The sequence below is a fragment of the Callithrix jacchus genome, chromosome 7 (genome assembly GCF_049354715.1).
Source record: "Callithrix jacchus isolate 240 chromosome 7, calJac240_pri, whole genome shotgun sequence".
NCBI lineage: Eukaryota > Metazoa > Chordata > Mammalia > Primates > Cebidae > Callithrix > Callithrix jacchus.
In genome coordinates this window covers 107,379,274-107,404,854 of record NC_133508.1, presented here as the reverse complement: position 1 = coordinate 107,404,854, position 25,581 = coordinate 107,379,274, and the positions used below count along the sequence as shown (strand labels likewise).

The 25,581-nt window shown below is 36.4% G+C and overlaps 1 protein-coding gene and 1 long non-coding RNA gene across 27 annotated transcripts in view; one reads left to right on the top strand and one right to left on the bottom strand.

Moving 5' to 3' along the window:
- Positions 1 to 258: 258 nt before the first annotated feature.
- Positions 259 to 2,531, top strand: LOC144577028 (uncharacterized). Its single transcript, XR_013520175.1, has 2 exons — positions 259 to 485; positions 2,321 to 2,531. It is a non-coding gene; the product is annotated as an uncharacterized LOC144577028 (long non-coding RNA).
- Positions 2,532 to 9,460: 6,929 nt separating this feature from the next.
- The window catches only part of LRRC7 (leucine rich repeat containing 7), a 597,290-nt gene continuing 581,169 nt past the window's right edge, over positions 9,461 to 25,581 (bottom strand). For all 26 annotated transcript variants that reach the window (XM_035251839.3, XM_078332210.1, XM_035251845.3 and 23 more), the window contains one exon: positions 9,461 to 12,418. In XM_035251839.3, coding sequence (XP_035107730.3) covers positions 12,311 to 12,418 — 108 coding nt within the window. In that variant the 3' untranslated portion in view covers positions 9,461 to 12,310. The remainder of the gene's footprint in view (positions 12,419 to 25,581) is intronic.

Sequence of the window (25,581 nt, the reverse complement as noted above, 5' to 3'; positions counted from 1 at the left end):
CAATGGTGGACACCTGCTGTATTTGCTTTAAAATGGGTGGCACTGTTGCGCACAATTTAAATTTGTTAAGGAGATATTTAACTTCTGTGAAAAGAGAGGAAGAATACTCGATAAGCAAACCCAAAACAGTGCACTGAGATTGGCAGGCTGGAGGTCAGAAAGAGCTTATAAAATATTAACCCCCAAAGAAGGTTGAATTGAATTTGCTAAGAAAGAGTACCTTGTATTAGTATCTTGTGATCATGTGGCTAGAAGGAAATTTTTTTTTTTTTTTTTTTTTTTTTAGGGAAACAACAGAGGCTATAAATGGTTTCACATACACTTTGGAAAAGAACACCTTGTCTTCCCTCTACCTTTGCTCTTGGTTGGAAGAAAAAAAAGATGAAATGGTTGGCAGAGGAACACCTGAAACCCATAAATAAGTAGGGCTTTGATGGAATTAGCAAAGGAGAAGCCCAGACCAGGAGGCTGGCTAAGCTGTGAGGGTGAGGATATAATTAGCTTAGAGGAAGTAAACAAAAACATTTGGCCTTTTTAGCAATGATCCAGCCATCAGAGGCCCTGGAATTTCAAATGACTAAGAACCAAAATAGCTTGAGGACACATGTCAGGAAGGCTGCCAGGGGTTCTCTGCCTTCAATACCCAGATATTCTCACTGAAAGGAGAGAGGCTGGGGAGATTGTGAACTATCTTGGGAATCCAGTGATCACTTTATGAGAGACATTTTGAAATACATTTCTTATTCACTTCAAGATGAAATCTGATTATCTGAAATGCCGATTATATACATAAATAAAATGACAAATTAGGAGTTTATTGTAGATGCCTAGTTATTGCCAGATGAAAATAAAGCTATACCCAGATACACACATATTCAGATTGGACTAGTTTTAGAATTACATAAAGAAGGCTAAGAGCAAACTTAACGGCCGTTCCTGATGGTTATGTTTTGGAAAGTTAACTTTCAAAATAAATTTTGAGTGACTTGAGGCAAATCTATTCCCATATACTTGGGCATACCTGAAGGAAGTGTGGCTAAAATAATTGGAGATAGGAGCAAAATATTTGGAAAACACAAGTTAGAGAAGAACTATTAAACTGGCGGGCATAATAATTAAACTGAACAATTAAGGAACATCAAAACTAAACATACAGTAACCCAAGACTCACTGAGAGAGTGGTTTCTGTGTCATTAGGTTTGGTGTGATTAATACAACCTGAGAGGTTTAGTAAAAAAATATATAAACTGCTTAAAATAAGCTCAAAGCTTTTTTTTTTTTTGTCTTAAATTGTGTAGATTTAGAGCATTATTTCAAATTTTCTCAAAAGAGCAAGGAAAGGGTTGTTCTTAATAATTATATCAGCACAAGGGGCATGAAAACGGACTGTGTAGGGCCGCCCCAGCACTTTGGGAGGTCGCAACGGTCGGATCGATTGAGCCCAGGAGTTCAAGACCCGCTTGGGCAGCATGGAGAAAACTTGTCTTTACTGAAAGTACAAAAATTAGCTGGGTGTGGTGGTACACACGCCTGTAGTCCCAGCTACTCGGGAGACTGAGGCACACGAATCGCTCGAACCCGGGAGGCGGAGGTTGCAGTGAGCCGAGATCGCGTCACTGCACTCCAGCCTGGGCAACAAAGCGAGACTGTCTCAAAACAACAACAACAAAAATTCCCACAACACCAACAAAAACCGGACTGTGTAGAGCCTGTGCTCACCCAAGCTAGAGAATTGCCAAGATTGGGATTTAAAATGTAGATATGAGGTCTCCATCTAGTGGTGACTCTTCTGAACTGCAGACACGTTTCTTTAAAAAAAATATGTGGATGTGTACAACTAAATATGAGGATAGTATCTGTCAGACTTGCACGTGGTAACTTAAACTGGAGGATTTTATTGACATGAAACACAATTTTTTACTTTATAAGTGTGGGTTACAGAAGGAAATGTTCACCAATCCTCTGGAGGAATTTAAGGATAGCATTATTTCTTCCCTGAAGATAGATGAACCAGATCCTCTAGAGGTCCTTTTCTGTCTTATGATAGGAAAATAATTTTGCTCCTTTCTCCACATAACTTTTACCTATGGCCACACTGTTTGATATTAGACTTTATTTAAGAAAAGTACTCTGGTAATTTTTTTTTTTAATGAGATGACTTTTAGTGATTTTCCTTGTTCTGAGAAGTTGCATGACTAAAACATTACCTATGACATTAGAAAAATAGTTTCTAGAAATAAACAGCAATTAAACTAAATATATTTCTAATATGTACCTCATTTTTCATTGTAACTTCTTTTTTTGACACCTGGAAGAGCAGGAGGGAAGCCAGAAGCCAAGAGGAGCTGAACAATTACTCTTCTGGTCAAGAGAGAGCAGAGAGAAAGGAAGGAAATTCAGGGCTGTCTGAAGAAGGGGTATGCTCACCAGAACCAAGAGACTGGAGGGTATACCTGGATCTGATTTCCTTTATCCAGTTTCTCTCTGATTCTCTGTATCAGTCCTCTTTCTCCCTTCTTTTGTCTCTCATTCTTTCCTCCTTAATAACTTACTAATTTCCCTCTTTCCCAGCCCTAGTCTCTTCTTGTTCCTACTCACTCATCATCCTAAAGTACTCTTCCTTAAAAATACTTGATTAAAGTACTCTTACTATTCTAAAATATTCTTACTATCCTAGGATAAGTCACTCTTTCAACATTGCACTTTCCCAGTTCATTTTTCATTCATTTTTGCTCAAAGTGACACTGGCATTCTTTTACCTGTGTAAATGTGTGTCTACTGGCCTATAAGATACCAAAGAGAGGGCCTCCGGAGAGTTTGAGGCATCATGCTATCAAATACAGCAATGGTGGCTGTTTCCTTCAAGATACACTCATGACTTTATCTAAATATTTCTAAATCCAAAATTTTATGAAAAGAAGACATAATTAACTTGATAGTTACCAAGTTCTCCTGATAAAAAGAAATTAAAAAGCAGAGGTAGAATAGGGGTAATTAATATTAATAGTATAAGTAAAAGAGTCAATGACAAAACATTTAATGTTTGGGAATATTTCACTTAATTCTAGAGTCACATTGCTATGAAACGCAAATAGAAAGACATGGGAAATATTTTTGTGAGAAAGCTAAGACAGAAATGTTTTACTTGAAATTAAGGTCCCATGAGGTAATAAAGGGATTGTGGTTAGGAGCTTCCCAACCCGGGGCTCTTAGATATCATGAGATTCCCACTTAGATATCATTTGTCTTTTAAGGGGCTGGATTCCATTTTTTGTCCCTTCAAGAGAAGGATCTAATGAAGCCAATGTTCATGACAGTATAATTAGCATGCTCTCCACTTTGAGATCAACAGGTCAGATTCTCTCTTTATAAAAGTTTGGGAGGGGGAATATGGTTTTGTCAAGGTAACCCTGATTTTTTCTGTGCTCTATGTAAATAGTTAATCATATCAATTATATAGCTTTTACAGTGGCCTGAGAATTTTGGCTGAACTATATGACATCTTCACTTCGGGGATATAGAGGGTGGGAACTATTCATAAAATGATGCCAAAATGCAGTGTGTAAACATTGTCATGCTCAACTGTGGCCAAAGGCCTGTGGACAGAGTATTCTTTTATCTATTAATAGGACAGGCAGCATTTGGCAACAGTTTAAAATTTAGAACTAAATTGGGGGTGGAGACCCCTTTCTCCCAGCTACAGTTCTGTAGCCCTGTCTCTCTCATGACATCTTTTTTTCTTCACCTCCGAATTGTAAAAATTGCTTAGGTAACGTAATCTACCAACTCACAATGTGCATGACTTCTCAGAAGAGAAATAAAACCAAAGAAAATCAAAAGGATAGATATGATCTAATCCGATTAAATAAACAAAAGCCACTTCTTAAACTTTGTGAATAGTGTTACTTTTTGGATAGTGTTAAGGTCCTTAGAGCACCATAAAAGGAAAATTAAATGTAGCTGCTGAAACACAGCAGAAAAGATGAAAAATATCTTAGAAAAATGCTGAAGAAGATTGATTTAAAAAGGAGATTTTTTTTAAAAAAAACTGGGAATTGTGAGTCAACTGAGTAAATGAAAGGTTGGTAGTTTAAGGTTACACAAACTGAACATCAACTTGCTGTTTAATTCAGTATTTATAAAGTGCACAATGTGCCATCCACTTTATCATTACACAAATATTTATTGAGAACCTATACTATGCTTCTGACACTATGACAGGCATTAAGGATATATGGTAAACAAAACATCTGGCCATTTTACCTCTCCTGAGGCTCTTCTGTCTAGAAGGCCTTTCTTAAGTATTGTCTGATCCTCTCTCTTGAGAAGCTTAAAGTTCATAAGAAAAACAAACACCAAATAGCTATGCCTTCAGGAAGAATGGGAAAGATACTAAAAAATATAAGAAAAAATTAATATGGTAGTGCTCAGTACAGAAATTATTTTCCATGAAGGTTAGGGAGGGTTTCATTGTTCTAGTGCTATTTGAGCTGGGTTCTTAAGGCTGCATATGATTTTTAATAATTTAGAAAGGGAATAGGGAGAGGAAGGCATTCCAATAGAGTGATAGTGTAGACAAAAGCTGAAATACTCAGAGAAGTAAGTACAGTGAATACTCAGAGAAGTAAGGTTTTATATGTGTCTAAAACACTGAATATGCATAGGGAGAAGAAAATAAAACCAATTTCCAGATTCAGAGAACCAGAATTCCTTGGAAGAGTGTTTATGATATATGGATATGTGTGATCCAATCTCATGCAAACAGCATTTTCATGGGATCACTTGAGCAGTGTGCAGTGAAAATATTCTTCACCCAAAAAGTAAAGTTAATAAACATGAAATGCAGCCAGCTGAATGATTGTTCAACTCCTTGCATTTCTGAGTGGGTCATTCTAATATTGGATAGCATGGATGCACACACTCCCTGACAGTGGTCATAGGGGGGACTTTTTGGGGCCACTGAACCTAGAACACTCTTTTCAAGCACCCCCCCCATGACTTTTAAAGAGTTGAATTCCATCTCTTTCTCCCACAATGTCAGGAGCATACAGACACAGTGCTGGACCAAGTTGAGGGACACCATTCTTCATCCCCTTTCGTCTTTAGAACAGACAGATTGGCAAAATTCTTGCTTCTCTTCCAGAGATTCAAGAGATTCTGGTTGCTATTTATCTTGTCTAGTAAGGTATTCACACTTTTCAGATCTAGCCTATCAAATGCTGACCTAAATCCTGGCAAGTATTCATCCAGCTCACACTTTTCGTAACACGTTTTTTTTTTTTTGAGATAGAGACTCACTCTGTCACCCAGGCTGGAGAGCAGTGGCACGATCTCAGCTCACTGCAACCTCCACCTCTTGGGTTCAAGCGATTCTCCTGCCTCACCCTCCCCAGTAACTAGGATTACAGGCGCGTGCCACCATGCCTGGCTAATTTTTCATGTTTTTATGAATATGAAATATGTTGGGGCTTCACCATGTTGGCCAGGCTGGTCTTGAATTCCTGACCTCACGTGATCTACCTGCCTCGGCCTCCCAAAGTGCTGGGATTACAGGCATGAACCACCATGCCTGGCATTGTGACACTCTGTGTGAGCTGTATGAAGGTCACAGGAACCAGCAGAAGACCTATCTGCAGCTCCAAATGGAACAAACCATGCTCAGACCAAAACAGATTTGACCAGATAAAGACTCTATTTCCTTTTGCAATACGATTGGTTGAGGGCAGGAACAGAGGGACTCACCACATTGCCTTGTACTGTCTTTGATCTGGAACTTCTCTTATCTTTCCTCTTGACTGAGATTCTGTGCTGAGGAGATCACATTATATCCCTTGTAGTACCTGATATGTAGTTGATGCCCAACAAATATTTATCTCAACATTTATAATCATCATATTTAATGTTTTTGTTATATTCTTCAATGAAATGTCTCCAAGTGTTTTGAATTTATAAATAACGCACTTTAGGCTTCGGAGATTCTGCTACAGTAAATATTTTCCTGTGGAGGAAATACATGAGTTTGCTATGAAAATCAAAGTTCCTGTACTAAGATATTTTACTCTGGATGTAAAGATACTTGGCTGTTTATTAGGCTGCTTACTCAACCTGTTATTTTGAAGAAGGAAAAAATAAGCACAAGCAATACACTTGTACAACAGTGATAGAAAAAATATACTTTCAAAACTAGAGAAAGATTGGGTGATTCATTTAACTTGTTTTTTAACACCAATGTCTATACCCAGTGAAATTTATGCTAGTTTAAAGAATGAAGAAATGCTGGGCACAGTGTCTCACATCTGTAATCCCAGCACTTTGGGAGGCTGAGGCAGGTGGATCGTTTGAGGCCAGGTGTTTGAGACCAACCTGGCCAACATGGTGAAACCCTGTCTCTACTAAAAATAAAAAATTAGCCCGGCTGGTGGCATGCACCTGTAATCCCAGCTACTCAGGAGGCTGAGGCATGAGAATTGCCTGAACCCAGGAAGTGGAGGTTGCAGTGAGCCGAGATAGTGCCATTCTACTCCAGCCTGGGTGACAGAGCAAGACTTTGTCTCAAAAAATAAATAAATAAAATAAAATAAGTAACATAAATGAAAAAAAGAATTGTAAGTCTCTCTCTCCTTTTTTTTTTTTTTTTAAGGAGAAGAGAGAATTAGACCTGGTTTGAAAATCTCAGCTGCAGAAATCTGGCCCAGACCTTGTCTTTGGGTAGGACTCTGTAGTATTCCCAACATTAGACTGGTAAGAGTCATGTAATTTTTACATCAATGTTGCCTTAAGTTCACAACCTTCTAATTTTTGAGGTGCTGTCATAACAAAATTAGGCACAAAAGGAGTGTTTTGCAGACAATTTGTGCAGAGATAGCCTCATATCTGCATGCCTTAATCCAGGCCCATTTCTTACATTGCTCAGGGCTCAGTGTGTTACAAAAAGCATGAGCTGCCCTACACAGAACCCAACTGGGAGGACTCTACCAGCCAAAGAAATGCCTCTGAAGTTAATCAGTAAATTATGTCTCCTTTCTCAGGTCTCTTCTCTTTACTTTCAATAGAACTGTTCTCAGAGAAGATTGACATAATCACATGGTTAAAATCCAAGGGATTCAATATTCCTATACTTTAACTGTATGTATTTTAAATAAAAACTTAGAGTAGATGTTCCTCCTCAGTTTTTAAAAAGTATCTGAATTCTCCAAAGTAGATGCTGGGCAATTTATATCCTTACCAGGGAGTGTTTCCAAACCATTCTCTTGCAGACAGTGTTGAAAGTAAGGAAGATTGGAACATGTCCCAGTAAGAAGCAGCTGAGAGGCTTAGAGAAAGTCCCTCAATCCAGCAAAATCCAATGTTTTAAAAACAGAAGTGAAAACAGTTTTATAAAGGCATTGCCACCCTCACCATTGCAGACAAGCTTTGTTTGCTGTTGTCAGTAACATTGTAAGTACTCCATCTTTGGGCCTTGGTTAATGTTACTACACCAGGTTCCTGGATCACCCAAGAAATTTCTTCCCAAATTGGGAACTGTAACTATCTGTTGATACTCAAGGCTCTTGGAACAGCTATCACTTGAAGGGGGCCTCTTATCTTTGTTTCAGCAGAATAGAAGCAGACATCCACTGCCTTCGGAAAACAGGGGGAGTTGGAGGGATGGATCTACAGCAGCAACTGCAGCAATGAAGACAGGTCAGAAATGCTCCCAGAAGGTTCAGGATATGACTGGAAAACTTGATTGCATCTACCTTAGTTTGTACAAGTGGTGCGTCTTGGAATATACATTCCCTGAATAGTTTAGATCAAAATGGAGCTGACACTCAGGATCTCCTGTAATACTAACCCATGTGCTTTACGTAGTGCACATCTATTTGTCCACAGCCCACACGCTGTTTTCTTGCTATAATGTATTCTTTGAGTATGGTTTTGGTGGGTGATGGGAAATATCCTGGGCCAAGGAAAGATGCTTTTCTTAAAAGAAGGTGGTTGTATTGCTAAGGAAAAATGTTCATGCAAGTGATCACTAATCTGGAGATTTTCCCCCAAGTCCCAGAAGACCAGGTAGCTACAAGTATGAAGAGAGGACATATTACCAACCCAGAGTTTGAGCATTTAATTAAGCTTGGTAAGATTTAGCATTTCTGTGAAAGGAACTACAGTAGAACTTCAACCCTGCTTTTCTTTATACCAGATAAAGGACCCATCTTCTTAACGTATTGGATTTCATTATTTGCATAACTTTTTACTGACCCAGTTTGCCAAAAAACTTGCTGTTGGGTCAGCATATCAGAAATCAGTCAAACGTGTTCTTTGATCGCATTTATCAAAGACTTTGAGTGGCAGTCCTATACCAGTGTGGCTTTTGACCTGGTTATGTTGTATTCTTGTCTCTTGATAAGAATATATTGATCAGACATATTTGATCTATGTGCCAATGAAGGGTAGAAATTCATTAAGGACAGCATTAAGAGACAATGGAAAGACAAAGTGCCAAGCACACTATGTTTTCCAAAGCTTTACATTGGAAAGCTTAAATATTAATAGATATTAAATATATATTAAATAGATTTTATGATTAAAAATAAAATGTTTTTTTATCTAACCATTTTGACAAATTCAGATACTTTTCATTTAATATCTGAATATATAAATCTAATTTCTTCCATGTTTTCTCCCCTCTGAATCTTCTCTCTCTCTTTAGCTCACGCCAGTTGAAAGATATGTCAGTCCTATTTTTAAATAAGCAATTACATTAGTGATATGTGTGCGATCATCTTTAAGATTAAAAGCAAATTAACATTGGCTTGTCAGTCTCTCCTTAAAGCTGTTTTCCATCTCAAAGGTTGTGATCCAAGGTAAGGTCCAGAAACAATTCAGATGGTTTTACATCTGTATTAGGTTGGTACAAAAGTAATTGCGGTTTTTGCCCCTATTTTCAATGGTAAAAACTGCAATTACTTTTGCAGCAACCTAATACAATTCTAAGTAATGGAGATACATATCTTTTATAAGGCTTCAATAAGCAACAGATCAGTGTAATGTAAATATTTGTATTTCATAGTGAGTTTGAATATTCCTTGTCAAAAATGCACTTGTACTTTGAAGTTATTCTGTGTGTTTAGGTTATTGTATTGTCAGAAGGCTGGAGTTATCATAGCAGAGTTTTTATGACAAAATATTTCAAGCCTTGTAAATAGTTAAAAAGATTGTCCACTAATGTCTATTTGTTTTGCAAAATTTGCAGCAGTTCTACTAGTAATTTTCATCACTTGCTCTTTCCACCTCTAATCATTCTCCGTCTCCTCCATTAGATCTCACTGACTCATCACAAATAAACAGTTTCCTCGGCAGACAGAGTCCAATAAAAATTGAAGACCAAGAGGCAGAGGCTATTGGAGCCATCATGAATTCCAGTCCTTTTGTTGTTATTGACTTTTCTTTTTCTTTTTTTTAAAGGCAAGCCCTTGACTTTTCTTTTTTATTGTTAAAATGAACCAGTTTTTAATTTCAGGCAGCAAAACCAGTTACTGCAAAAAGTCAATAATCAAAAATCAATGTATAATTGGTTTTCATCACCTATAGAATCTGTTAGGTTTATCCCCCTCAAGTGCTTAGTAATTCTATTCCATAGACCTAAAAAATATTGCCTCTTTTCTACATTTATTTATTTTTTTGGGATGGAGTTTCACTCTGTTGCCGAGGCTGGAGTGCAGTGGCATGATCTCAGCTCATTGCAACCTCTGTCTCCTGGGTCAAGCGATTGATTCTCATGCCTCAGCCTCCCAAATAGCTGGGATTACAAGTGCCTGCCACCATTCCCAGCTAATTTTTGTATTTTTAGTAGAGATGGTGTTTCACCATGTTGGCCAGGCTGCTCTTAAACTGACCTCAAGTGATCTGCCTGCCTTGGCCTCCCAAAATGCGGGGATTACAAGTGTGAGCCACCGCGCCTGGCCTGCCTCTTTTCATTATGACCTGCCTGCTCTCAGTATGCAACATGGCAGTACATCTGACAGTGAGGTGCTTTGGCATATCAGGTAACTTTTCCAGTTGGTCAAGGATCCCTTCTCTCTTTTCCTCATTTCTGAACTGCAGCACAGGAAGTACTAAAGTAGTGGCTCAGGACAATGTTGTCACATCAGTAGTGGAAGAGGTGTTTATGAGGATCATGATCCTCTCAGCTGTGTACCTCAGAAGGATGTCCTGAAGCCCTGGGTTTGATGCAGAAACCTGACATAAGAAAAAGACTTGGGGCAGGTATATATCTGGCTTTTCTCCCTCTCCTCCCATAAAAGACTAAGAAAAACTGATGGGATGATTTCAGATGTTTCTTTGCCACCAAACTACAGCCATGGGTTTGTTTTTTCTTTAAGTAATCTTATGAGGCTAGTAAAGGCCTCTATCTTGATTAATGATGATCATCCTATGACATCTGGACATGGTGGCTTGACATGAGTTTTCAACAAAGAAAATTAGGCTCTGAAATACATTTCTCACCTGAAACTCTCAATGAATTAAAATGCATTTAAAAGTTACTTCTGGGAAACATATTAAATAGGCCAATCATTTAATCATTAGCTAATTATCGAACCCTATAAAATCATGGTATAATGTCACCTTGACATAAAGCAACATCAAAATTAGTGCATCATCTATAAAGTGAAGTATTATTTGCCTTCAAGTGACAAATTCTATTGCCAAAAAATACCACTGTACTTCTAATAAGTGACACTCATTTTAATAGGCCCTACAAAAATACAATATTTTCAATGTCCCCATAAAACAATTAACTTACAAATATTATTCTCAGAGCTTTGGTGACATTGATAAGTGATACTACTGTGAAAATCCTCATACAATACTTGAAACACTAGCATGTAAAGTAAATTCATTATATAACAAAAGAATTATGTGAAATTATGAAAGAGAATGCATGCAAACAACTCTGGGAAATTATCCTGGAATTTCAAATTAATATTGCAATCAAACTAATGACTAATATGAAAGATAAATATTTTGAAGGATTATAAAATAAATTTTGATCATTTATATAGGAAAGTAGTTTCAATGGAAAAGTAAATAATTCTACATTAACCATTCTTGTCTTTCTCTCCAGTGAGAAAGCATTCAGGATTTTACATACCTTGAAACAGTTTTTGGAAAAAAAAAAAGTATTTTATCTATTTCTGCTCAGAAGAACAGCCATTTAAATTAATAATACAGGTAAACCACAGCTCTGAGAAATTATATTTGAAGTTTCATATTTAAATACCAAGGATTTAAAATTACCCACCATTACTTTCTAACAGCAGTCTTTCTTAATGATAAATTTTATCAATTTCTGAAACTAATTTTAAATAATTTAAAAGTAGCAAATTAGATTAAGCAACACACAAATAAATTCCACATTTACAAGTAAAGAAATCACGGGGGCTACAGTTTATAATCAACATAAACTTGAAAGAAATAAAGCAATACCTTTCCTGCCACCCATCATCCACTGCTTAAATTTGTGGTGAAAAAGACTTAACTACAATGTCCTTTAGTCTGTTTCTAAACGCCGCATGTATTGTAATTAGCTAAAGGCATTGAACAAATTAGTTCATCCTATTTTTATTCGGGTCCCAGAGATAAATGGCTAATTTATGAAATATTTCACTCTGTGTTATGAGAATTTAGCAAATGAATATGGAACCAAATATAAACACTTTATACCATATGTACAGTTACTTTCATAAGGCATTATCATGTAATTTTTATTGAAAAAGATTCAATATAGTAAAGTCTTATTTTAAGATATATTTTTTCTCTATCCGAGATGTTTAGTTTATGAAAATATTGTTTTTCTCTATATTCTTTTTGTATATATGCCAACATATACCTTGTGCTAGAAATATTTCATGGGAATTACAATTCTTTATATTTGTATTTTCTATATAAAGGCATATACAACTTTGAGGCAGTGTTTCTGATGGAGAGCAGAATTCATAAAGAGCTTGTGTGTGCTTCCGTGCTCCGAAATTATATGAAATTCACTTTGAGAAGAAACTTATTTGATTAAAAACAAAAACAAAAACAGAAACAAAACTGCACCAATGCACAGCCAGAGGCTGACAATTAAAACTAATACATAACCACATGAACATCATATTTATAGAGTTAACATTGTTAAGGATGATCAGTGCTAACATATAGTATTATACATTTGGCACTAATGTTTGCCATTGGTCCAGCAATTGGCAAAATTTGTTTCTATGTATAAATTTATTTTTGAACATTAGGTCTGGCTAGACGTATCTTCACTATTTATAAAAAATATTTAGACAGTAAGCTCACGTTGAATAACTAGGTCTACTGTGTTCTGGAAACTCTTCAGTAGTAATACAGCTTTTTCATGTTCCATATGTACAAAACTGTGTCCATTTGCCTGTAAATACACAAATAAAACAGGTCAATCAGTGCAAACCATTATCACTGTATCGTTGTTTCTATTCATGAAATTCATGGGAGCATTGAGCAACAAAAAGTTATCAGCTTTTATAATTCACAATGGAATCACAATTATGGAAGTAACTAATTATCCAGATTCAACCCAATTTATTGATTCAACAAATATTTATGAAATACCCAGTATGTCTTTGCCACTGCGCTAATCATAAAGGTACCCTGGTAAATAACAGATAGATGTACTGGTGACATACTAGTTCAGTTCCACTGTTGTTCCGATTTGTTTTTGCAGAGGCTGATTGTAGTGATTTGGAAATGGCATATGACCCTTACCTTACAATTTTCTAAACACTAATATAAACTCATCAGCATGACCAAATATTTCAGTCATGCCAAACATGACTGGACACTTATCGTACATTTAAATCTTATTTTGACTCACTGGAAAGTTCTTGGTTTATACACTTTTATATTAAAGAAATATTTTTTATTTCCCTTATTGCTAAATGCAAGTATACTTATTATCTATACCAGTGGTTCTCAATTCAATCCAATATACCTAAGGGATGTGTTCCTTGGGGATAAAACACGCTGACATTAATAACAGAGGACATGCCTGCTGCCTTCTGGTTAAGAATAATAGATATAAGCAATTGATACTCAGTTTAAACATAGCCTAAGGTTACAATTTCAGAGTCCCATCTGTCTATTATGTGATATTTATGTCACAAATGTACATTATTCTCTGTAGTGAGTGTTGTGGGTCCTTGATTTTCTCTACGTTAAGTTGAAGATTGTCTTGATAGGAATGATTTTTATTATTAATACAGAGAGAAATGTATCCCATAAGCCTTCACTGCCATAAAGGCAAAATAAAATACAACCTTATTGAAACTTGATAGAAATAAATCTTGGCAACCGAATGACTGACAGTTATGTAACTGTTTTCCTTGCTGTTTGAGACTCAGTTGATTGAGAAAAGAGTCAGTCAAGTTGACAGTTTGGCTGAGTAGAGGTAATAGAGCCAGTTCACTGGTTGACTTTTTCAATTTATTTTGAGCACACATTGCCTTTGTTTTTTTTACTTACTCTTTGTATGCTTTCTTAAAATATGATTAATATTACAAATAACCAATCATTTAATTCTTTCTTTAACTCTTTCACTGACTTTAGCTTTTTCAAATTTAAAGCAGCATATCTCTAGAAATACCATACAACCTTTAAAACTTAGATGAAAGTTATCTGATACATTATATATTATCACTAGTTCATTAAGAATTAATTGACTAATGATGTGGTAAAGAAGATTCCAAAATATTGCATTTGTAAACCATAGTAAATCTGCCAGTAAAATAATACTAGGTGACAGAATACAAATTCTTGGAAATTCATGTAATTAGAAGTACAAATTTGCTTTAAATTAAAGAAACCTTAAATGCATTCCTAAGCAACGTTTAATAAATGAAAATGCCTACAAAAGTTGTCATTGGCTCTTTCAGTGTCAGAAAACAGTAGTTGAGTAGAACTCTGGGTGTGTTACACAGCTCAAATTTCTTGCTCTGTGTTATACTAAAAATCAGACAACGAAGTTACATTTGATGTTATTTCTGGTCAGTTGGTGATAGGGAGTAAAGAATACAGCATATGGTACATTCTGTTTTCTACTCTTCACCTGTTTCAGACATCAGGAACATAGCGAACTTGAATGAAATAAATATTAATTCCACTGTAGCTTTGAGGGATGCACTGCGTACCTTAATGCCTTCAATTTGACCAGAAGTTATACCTTCATTGTGAAATTAAAATTGAACTTTAATAATGGAGTTCTTGAATGTCAAACTATAACAATGACTTTCTGAGTATTCAGATTTCTCTATATACAGACTCAAACCTAGAATTGCAATGACTTAAAAATCCACTGAGAATTTTCAGGGAATTGTTCAAAATTTAAATATCTCACAGTTATAGCAACAAAAAATTTTCTAGGATTTGGAGGCCATGAATGGGATATTCTTCATCATCATACTTGACATAGTATCAATGTTAAAAAATATCAGTGTTAAGGGCAAAAGTGCTATAAAACTTAGAAACTCAATCATAGCTGTTAATTTTGAGTGGTACTTTTATCATGAAAGATCTTCAAAGAAGTCTACTCTCAATGTGATTACTTTGGCATTTTTTTCAATCAAAGAATGTCTGTTTTGTACTCACTTCTGTAGGCATTGTGCTAGGCACTGGGGTTGGGAAGTAAGAAAGAGATGAAACAAGAAGTCTCCAATCAAAGAAGCGGCATTCAGGAGGGCCATTCATTACGTGCAAATAAGTCATGCACATAACTAAAAATAACACAAAGTGTCTTATGTTGAATGAGCCCTCGGCACATGTATGCTGAATTGAATTAATATCTGAAGAGGGAAACAAAGTGCTAGAGTTCTCAGAGGAGGGCAAAGAAGAGAGGGACAGCTTCTCTTTGCAGTTTCCCCGGGGCATAGGACAAGTGTGATTCCCAAAGGACCACAGTCCTTGTGCTGTCTCATTCCTAGAGTCTCCTCCAGTCCTCAGTATGTGAACAGTTGTCTTTTTTTCAGATAAATTCTGTAACAGTATGTGCAGAGTAAAGCGTTCTAAAATGGTATATGTGTGGAATCATTTTTCTAAGAAATAAAAAACAAAAACCTATGAATTGAGACCATAGGCTTTAGCGTGGGAAGCAACCATAAAAATAAACTTATGTAGAGGAGCTGTTTTTTTTTAAACAAGGCATTAGCTCAAAAAACCTTTTCTTAAAAAGAGAGATAGCCCAATATGTAGAACATTTAAACAGATCTTTTTGAGAGAGAGACAGAGAAAGGGAGAAAGGTGGAAGAAAGATTGCATCCAGAGAACCAGCTTAGTTGCCAATACCTTCCCACCCCACTGTGCCCATGAAGGCCCAGTGTTAAAACTCCTGGTTTAGACTAATCCTGTCATTTTTATAAATGAAAGACCTTAATTTTAAAGAGATCAAACAACTTGTCTGAGGTCAAACAACCAGGGAAAGGGCTAGTGCTGAATCACTTGATACTATAATACTCCTTCCTTCTTCTTATTTCTCACATTACTTCACCTAAATAATACGACCACAATCATGTCATGTGATTTGAGCTGACATTTCACTGGCCATGATAAAATAATGAACATTTTTCCCTTAAAAAAGCTGTTGCTATATCACCTCCAAACATAATTCTGTTCTTTACGGAGGTCGCCAAGCTGTGATTCCCATTTAGATTTAGCCAGGTTTAATTTAACTTATTCTAAAAATATTCAAAAAATATCTATTTCATCAAGTTTAATTTAACTTATTCTAAAAAATATTGATAGAAAGAACATTTAATCCTAAATTAAAAATTTAAGGAAATGCTGAATCTCCATTTTTATTATAGTTTCAACTCTGGCTTAATTTGCTTGTTGTGGCCATAGGTGAGCTTTCTGGAAAGTAGAAAAAAAGTAGGAAGTTAGCTTATTTGCTAGGGCAATGCTAGGAGACTTGAGAGGAAATAGATTAAAAAGAATGAAACTGTTAGTAGGCAGGATCTTTAACTTTGGTAACTGATTAGACACGGTGTAAGAAAAAAATCCAATAATCAAGTTGTGATACCATTAACTGAAAATGGAAACCTGGAGGAATAGCAGACTTAAGATAGGAAGACAATGGAGTTTGTGGTACTAACACATGCAAGGGAACCGTTCATCACATATTTGGAAATCAGAGTGTGGAGTCAGGAAGGAGGTCAAAGTGGCAGCATCAGCAATGGAGGCTGGGTTTTATTGCGGCTTAGTATTAACAGATGGAATGCTGAGAGAGTTAGCAGGAAATGAGTTTCAAAGGGAGCATTGTGAAAGAAGGGAAATGTAACTAGGGAAACAGGATGGGGTTGCAGTCTTGGCAGTGTATATCAGAACTGGAAGATAGTGTTTGTTGTTGACCCATATATCTAAGAAAATCTGTCTGAAGCGAGGTAGGGAAAGGTGAAACAGTGCCAATCCTTCCTTCCAGATGAAGGTGTCTAGCTTGATGGCTGAAGTAAAAGAGATTCCCATGGGTATCACTGCATTGAGGGAAGGGTATAAGACACCCTGGGCTCCAGAGAACCCAGACAGGAGGAGATCTGGGAAAGAGTCATCCTGAAGAAGGACCAAGGTAGAGTGCTTATAAGGGCAATAGGAAACCCAAGGGAATCAAATCTCTTCTAGTGATACCAATTAATACTATTCTGTGTGTGTGCAACACAGAGGAAGAAGTAGAAAAAAGAAAGAGCTGGATTAATTCTGAGCTTAAATGTGGATCTGTTTCTTATAAACCAGGCTTCAATATGTTGAGAACCACAGTTCAGGTTCTGATTCAGTGCCAGCAAGACCCCTTTTAAAACTTAGCTTTTAATATACCTTTAAAGCACACACCTTTAGTTTTCATGCTTTGTCAGTATAAATGAGAGATCATTAAAAACATATAAATAGAGCTGATCTCCCAGAAAGAAATAAGCAGATTGGCAAATTAGATCACCAAGTCAAATGAACATTAGGACTGTCACTGTAATTCTGGTTCCCAGACATATGTTGGATCTAAATCAGAGCTTTGGTGAAACTTAAGAGGCCTGTTTAAAAAAATCACAACTAGGTGCTGCCTGGGAGTGGCTTTAAAATATCAGAAGGATACTGAAAGAGTTATTTTAGAAAGCTTATTAATGATTAAATGGGTTAATATACGTCAAGGGCTCACTGCTATTAATATTGTTTCACCTTGCTTTCTTGAATTAAAAACATGTAATTTTTATTAAGTCACAAGAATAAAAAGAGAAAATATCAGAGGAAAAAAACTTATTTCCCTTGCTTAATTAGCCCTAATATTTTGAAAATTGAAAACATGAGAATCAGAGAGATTACATGCAATATCAAAATCATACAGATAGTGGCTAGGTAGGAATTTTTGCCAGTTGTTAAATCTCTATCTTGATACAATTTGTTTCCTTGGATGTTGTGAGCTTGTAATTAATATTTTAGGTTCATTAAATTAATTCACTTTTTAATAGTAATTGAGATATTTCTTGATTATAGAGCATTATGTAGGCCTATAGGAAGGGAAAGGCACTGACAAAGGGAATGGGAAAGGGGGTTTGAGGGGAAGGAGACGATATAATAAATTTCAGTTCCAGAGAAATTTCTTTCATTCTTAGGACAGAAGAGCAAAATGAATTCACATTGTATTTGTTAACATGAATATGGCTATCAGGCTTACATCTTGGATAGTTCAGGCAGGGAATCCAACAGCTATGTTACCATATTCATATAGGGCTTCTCCAGTTAAAATAAAGACCACAAGAATCACAATATTTCAACTAATGGAGTTTTGTGTGTTTTTTTTTTTTTTTTTTTGAGACGGAGTTTCGCTCTTTTTACCCAGGCTGGAGTGCAATGGCGCGATCTTGGCTCACTGCAACCTCTGCCTCCTGGTTTCAGGCAATTTTCCTGCCTCAGCCTCCTGAGTAGCTGGGACTACAGGCACGTGCCACCGTGCCCAGCTAATTTTTTGTATTTTTAGTAGAGACGGGGTTTCACCATGTTGACCAGGATGGTCTCGATCTCTTGACCTTGTGATCCATCCGCCTCGACCTCCCAAAGTGCTGGGATTACAGGTGTGAGCCACCGCACCCGGCCTTTGTGTTTGTTTTTTGGGGTGTGTTTGAATAGAAGAAGAGGCTGAGGAAATGAAGGCTGGTAATATGCAATGTTCATTGAGGGGTATAAACCCCATGATGCTTTGAAAAAATAAATGCATATGATTTACCTGTATGCATATCATATTAATATATGCATACTACAAATGCAAAAGATGATTTGCAGAATACTAAATTTAAAAAAAATTAAAATTTATTGCCACGTTTGTCTGCCTATATGTTTTATATAAACACAATTATAGATTTGAATAAAATGTGTACATTTTTGAGGAAACTGCCACCTAATAAAAAGTGAGAAAATAAATGGCTTATTAAGTTGAAATGAAGTTACCAAGAAAACAATCTAAAAAGGGAAAAAGATATTCTGAAAATTTAATGCTTCAAAAATATGTAATTAATGAGTTTCTAGCTTTAGCTGATTTGAAAGTACGAAGGAACATTTTAATGTAGTTGTTATTTCCAGAAGATAACCCTCCTTATTTTAATTTTATTTGTTATCTTCTCTGCCACAAAATGTTTTTCAATTGTCTCTTTTCATGATTTAGACATGAAAAGACTGAGGATTAATGAAAATAGTATTTGCGATTCCAACAAAAAGTAGAGCTTTGCAATTATAACTCATCAATCTATTGTAAACACACTTTGTTTCTGAACTTCCTCTCTCCTTTCCTGGATTTATGTTTGATTACCTTCTGGTAAATGTTTTGCTAAATGGTAAGTTATGTGTTGGGAAAAGCAGCAAAGGAGAAAGGGCTTACATTCGTATCTTGGACTTTGAATGCCTTTATCTCTTAGAATGAGGGAAAACTAAATAATGCAGCAACCAAATTAGTGCTGTACGAGCAAGCCTTCATGGTGTTCAATCCTGATTGCCAGGGATTATGAGACAGAGGAGGAATCTCAGATAATCATAATTGTGCTTCACATTAACTAACTAGAATTCTTATTTCAAATTTTAATCTGATAAGAGTACTCTCATTAATTATTGGGATATATTTAGGGCTGAGTATACTCCATAATCAATGACTCTATGCCAAGCCATTGAAAAAAACCTTTTTTTCAAAAACTTGAATTATAGACTTTCAGTTCTTAGAGAGTTCGCATGAAAAATTTACATTGCTTTTGTAAATGTGAGAAAGTTTGGAAGTCTTAATAAGTTTTATTCTAGTATTTAAAAAAACCATTGCCGACAAAACATAAATAAGAATTTCTCTTCTATGTTAAGTACACACATGTATTGCAGCTTGAATTTCTCATGAATTAAGGCTCATCAAAGATATGGCAAGATAGAATAGAATCAACTGAGGACTGAATTATTTGAAAAGAAACTCAGGTATGGAAGTGATAATAAACAGTAAATCTGAATAAATTCATCTATCTGCTCTGATTTTTGAATGCTTTTCTTTTTATCAAATATGTCAAATGATCATCTCCAACAAATGAATTTCCTACCTTGATTGCAAGCCAATTTCCCAACAAGCCACATTCCTTTTACTTTTGCCACAAAAAGAATAACTGCAAAATCAATCCTTAATTTTCAGGGGGCTCTTTGTAGCCAGGTTCGTCTCTATTTTGGTAAAGAGCTTGCTCTTAAATGACAGGCTGGGGTTCATTTTATCAAATGTTTGATATTGAGTTCTTTTTGTCTCTCTTCCTGCTTTGGTTCCTGCTTGTGTAATTTGGGTGTATCTGTTTCCAGGACTGTATAAAGGCAGGAACTTGGTTACATTCATATTGCATTGTTTACATTGCTTGGCACTATACTTTGTACACAACAGGCATTTGGTGCACATTTTCCAAATAAATAAATTAGAAAACGTAATGAATATGATAGTATCAGCAAAATTGCTCCAGAGAATCAGTACTGTGTAATGGTGTGGAAGTTGTCATAATCAAATGGAATGCCTAGTGTTAAAACCAAACCAAACCAAACCAAACAAAACAAAAAACATGGCAAATAGAGCCGGATAAGGCCATGAAGACAGGGGTCTCATACTTGTATAATTGATGACAAAAATGATCACAAAAGACTGCAAAAACACAACCTTACACAAAAGCCATTGCAACCTTACACAAAAAGCACATCTGCAGGGACATCTGCCCAGCAACTGGCTGTCCAGTCTTGGACTGGCATTAACTTTGCTGTTGGTCTTTGTAGCCAAGGATAATTATTTAAAAGTAGTTACATAATCCTCATTTTTCCCTTTAAAAACCATTGCCTTTCCTTTCTAAATACACACATAGTTTACTATGGCACATGTATTCCCATTTAATGCTCTATTCCCAAACAAACATCATTTTCTTTTAAAGTGTCTCTCTGTTTGTTATTTAGGTTGACAACAGAAGAACTCAAATAAGTTATTGAACACCCGTCAACAATAGATATCTCGCAGGGTTGCTGTATGATTTAAATGACACAATAAAGACACTTAATGAATATTACTTTTCTATTAGCTAAACTATGAAGGGATAGAGTCACCCTAAAAAACTTAATTTGTTTTATTGTTTTTCATGTTTTGCTAAATACTCAAAATACTTTTTTTGATTTTCAAAAAGTATTTCCTCAATATTTTTATTCATTTTCTGTGTAAGAACTTTGTATATATTATGTACAAAACTAAATGTATAATAATCTGCAGCCAAAATCTGGCATATAAAACCATATTTTATTTTTTTATTAATTTTTTTTTTTTGAGACGGAGTTTTGCTCTTGTTACCCAGGCTGGAGTGCAATGGCGAGATCTCGGCTCACCGCAACCTCCGCCTCCTGGGTTCAGGCAATTCTCCTGCCTCAGCCTCCTGAGTAGCTGGGATTAAAGGCACGCACCACCGTGCCCAGCTAATTTTTTGTATTTTTAGTAGAGACGGGGTTTCACCATGTTGACCAGGATGGTCTCGATCTCATGACCTCGTGATCCACCCGCCTCGACCTCCCAAAGTGCTGGGATTACAGGCATGAGCCACCGCGCCCAGCCTTTTTATTTATTTTTTATTTTTATTTTCCCTTTTTTATTGCATTTTAGGTTTTCGGGTACATGTGCAGAACATGCAAAATAGTTGCATAGGTACACACATGGCAGTGTGTTTTGCTGCCTTCCTGCCCCTCACCCACATTTGGCATTTCTCCCCAGGCTCCCTCTCCCCAGCTCCTCCCCCTCCGCTGTCCCTCCCCATTCCCCCCAATAGACCCTGATGTGTAGTACTCCCTTTCCTGTGTCCATGTGTTCTCATTTTTCCTCACCCGCCTATGAGTGAGAATATGTGGTATTTCATTTTCTGTTCTTGTGTCAGTTTGCTGAGAATGATGTTTATATTTTAAAAGAAAATGTAATGATGGGTCCTCATTCTGTAACCTAGGCTGGAGCTCAGTGGCTATCAGAGTTCACTGCAGCCTCAACTTCCTGGGCTTGAGGGATCCTCCCGCCTCAGCCTCTTGAGTAGCTGGAACTACATGTGTGTGCCATCACGCCTGGCTACTTTTTAATTCTTTGTAGTGATGGGGTCTGCTATGTTGCCTAGGCTGCTCTTGAACTCCTGGCCTCAAGCAATCTTCCTGCCTCTGCCTCCCAAAGCATTAGGTACACATATGAGCCACTGTGCCTGACTAAAATGTGGTTTTTTAACCTATTTCTAGTTCCCTTCTAATCAAATTGTATTAAACAAAATCATACTCTTCAATGTATTATATCATTATAAGCAATTATTTACCTAAACATTAAGAGTTACGTGATTATTCCCCTACAGTCCCCCACCCCCAGTGTCTCTGGAGCTTTTGATTTTTAACCACAAATAGGGTAAACTATAGAAATGTGGAACTTACTTGTCTTTGTTGGGAAAGTGAGTACAATTTTCAAATACTTTTAAGTTTATTTCTTTAAGGGTTCAACACTTCATTTTGTAAACAATTTCTCACTCTTTACTTTTTGTAGGTTTTTGCTTCTGGAGAAATTTTTAAAAATTCAGAAAATGAACATTAACCCTTTTTTAATGAGTTATGGTAATAGTCGTGAACATCAACACTCTCTGGGACACAGCCATGACCCAGTTAGCTTGTTTCTGTAACAAACATTTCCCAAAATGTGTTGTGTGAAAGTGGTTAATTGATGCTGTTGGTAAAGAGGACTGCATGATTAAACATGTTGAAAAGTAGATCTGTAAGATTTCTCAGAGTTCCTAGCCTGTTTAGTACAGTGTAAAACCCTGAAACAAGGGATACAGTATGCAGTGATTCTGAAACTTAGTTGACCATGAATTCTTTTTTTTTGAAGATATGTTGAGGGATGTCATTGAGAAAAACTGCTCTATACTGTAAGCCCAGAGCTTTCTTTTAAAAGCCAGAAACAATATTTTAGAATTACAATCTGCTATACTTTTAAAGTCTTGTTTATGGCTTTTAAAGAGTTTGTTCTTTTTTGTTTTTAGCTTTTAAAGGAAGTTTCTCTCTTACTAAAGAGTGAAGCTGTGGGCTATGACTTCTTGCTTCTGGTAATGAGCCTGAATGGACCCACAGGCTTTCACCTGGGTGGTCTGGACAACTAGATAAAAGACACCCAAGTATTTCTCTTTTGAGTAAAAGGCATGAGATTTAGTAGTGCATGGGCTTTGTAGCATTAATTTTGGATCCTCAGAAGCCCTTTATTTGTTCTGAAGCTTATGTTTTTGTTTCTGATAGGTGAGGCTGTTGAATAAGTGAGCTTCACCTAAGCAAGAAAATTCTTTTTGCAAGCTGATCACACCTACTGGTCATTAGCCATCAAACTTCTGTTCAAACAAGGAAGCTTTGATTCAGTGTTTGTATATATATCTGAGTACAACAGATCCAACCATACACAGACATTTCATTTAGACTTTTCTCTGTGGAGTCTGAACTTACCACTCCCATTCTGAGCCTTGAACGCTATATCCTGCTTGCTGTCTCCTCCTACCACCATCGCCAGCCTCACTCCAACTCATCTCGATGTTTGAAACTCTTCCACTCCATGAAAAACTTATTAAAATTGCAGGGTTTCCTTCTTCATGCTCTAACACATGAAGCCTGGGGTCTTCCTCCTCAATATTCTCTCGTTTATACTCCATACTCACCCTTTCTAGCATAAACCTCTTACCCCTGCTCCTGAAAAATCATGCCGGTCTAGCCTACAGGTATTCCTCTTCCTCCTCCTCCTTCTTTTCTCTTTGTTAAGCCTGGAGGAACTTCTGCTCCGCCAGGAGTAAACTCCCTTCTCTCGATTCCTTCCACAACCAGAGATCTCCATGATCCTCAGTGCTCCCTGCCACACAGGTCTCCTCTCCCATTCCCTCACTGATTGACTGGAGGAGGTAAGAGGAGGGTCTTACATCTTGTATTTTTGTTTGCGAGTGGCCATCCTCTCTGCATCCCAGGTAACACACTTTTATATTAATCACTCCATTCTCTTAACACAGCTACATTTATTAGATACCTCACAAAATCAAGTACTTTATTAGTTTCCTAATGAGTTACATACATTCATCTTGTCTCCCTAGCTATTAGCTCCCTTAGGACACATGACTTCCCTCCTATCTATTAAGGGGCTTCTAATGATATTCCCCTTTAAGTCACTAATCAGGATGTGGAGTGAAGTTGTCAGTGGTTATGGAACAGAGCAGTGACAATAGGCCTAACGGGCATCAAACCCCATGATTTTGGCCAAGGTAAGATGCTCTGAGCTGAACAACTTACCAAAAACTAACTTTAAAAAAGTAAAAATAAGTGCAATAATAATGACTCTGCTAATAGTCCAAGTATTTGTTGATAGACTTATTGTTGATAGTAGTTTCTTGAACTGTCTATATAAATTGTAGGGCCAAGGTTCTTTCTAAGATGAGAAAAAAAGAAAAATATCTAGCTTGTTTGAATTATTATCTCATTGATTATTCTCTTTTGGCTTCTTGAAATACAGCAATAGACAAGGAGTATGTTTGGATTGCAAATTCCGAAACCCTTAACATGATGGCAGGATAAAAGAGACTATCAGATTATCTTAAATTAAGTACTGTATTTATATACCTCATATTAGAGAAATCTGTTTTGGTTACTGGCAAAATCTGGATGTCATTAACTAATTCTGTATAAGTTATTTAATTTCTCTTCTCCTGACAAAATTAGGCTCATGTATGGAGATCGGGGTGAGTAAATAGAGAGGGTTTGGTTACCTCAAGGAAACAGGGCATACTTACAAGTGGATTTTAGGTTACACTGAGTTTAGGTTAGACGAATTTGTTGTTAACTATCAGGCATAATATATCCTTTTTTCCAGTCTGTTCATCTTTTCAAAAGAGTAATATAGTTACTAGATTTCCTGTATTCATATATATTTTAAATTATAAAAATGTATAATGAATTAGACTGAATTTTTTAGCTGAAAAGAAATTAGGAAAAAGAAACTACGATGATAAATTAACAAAACTGTCATTTCAAATACTGGCAAATTCAGATGGCTCAATCTAACATATTTTTATAATCCATACGCTTTCAGTTTTTTCTCTTACTGTTATATAATTGAACTTCACAGAAGGTGAGTTTATGAAAGGTCAGTTGCTCTTCCATGCGTCACACTGTCTTAGCGCAATTATAATGTGTCTATTCTGGGAAAATGAATTGTAAAATGACAGAAAAACTATGTGAATATGTTTTAATTAACATCATCCCATATTGCACAGATCTTCATGTAATTAAAATGACATGCTCATAATATCACAGCAGAATAAGAAGAGAGTGGATGGTAAAAAGAGTTATAGAGAAAGAAAGAGATCTAATAAATTCTGGGGTTGGGAAGAGGGATTGGGAAAGGTGCTCTTATGCTCTTGTGTTCTTATATATCTTTTGCTATTTCCTATTGGGTTAGATTAAACCCCAAAAGTGTTGTCACTTAGGGAAGGCTATTCTTTTTTCCTTTCTTTTTTTTTTTTTGAGATGGAGTTTCGCTGTCGTTACCCAGACTGGAGGGCAATGGCACGATATCAGCTCACCGCAACCTCTGCCTTCTGGGTTCAAGCAATTCTCCTGCCTCACCCTCCCGAGAAGCTGGGATTACAGGCGTGCGCCACCATGCCCAACTGATTTTTGTATTTTTAGTAGAGATGGGGTTTCACCTCATTGACCAGGATGGTCTCGATCTCTTGACCTCATGATCCACCTGCTTCGGCCTCCCAAAGTGCTGGGATTATAGGCGTGAGCCACCACGCCCGGCCTCTTTTTTCCTTTCTTTTACTTCAGTTCCCCAGATTGAACATTGCTGTTAAGCTTTGTAAATAAATGTGCTCCATTAAAAATACATGATTCTGATTTTTTAAGTGATAGACAACTCAATGTTATTAACCCATTTCCCCCCAGCATTCTTTAAACTGAGACAATAGTAATTATAAGTAGATAAAAATATAGCTTTTCTTTTTAGCTTCTGACATTGCA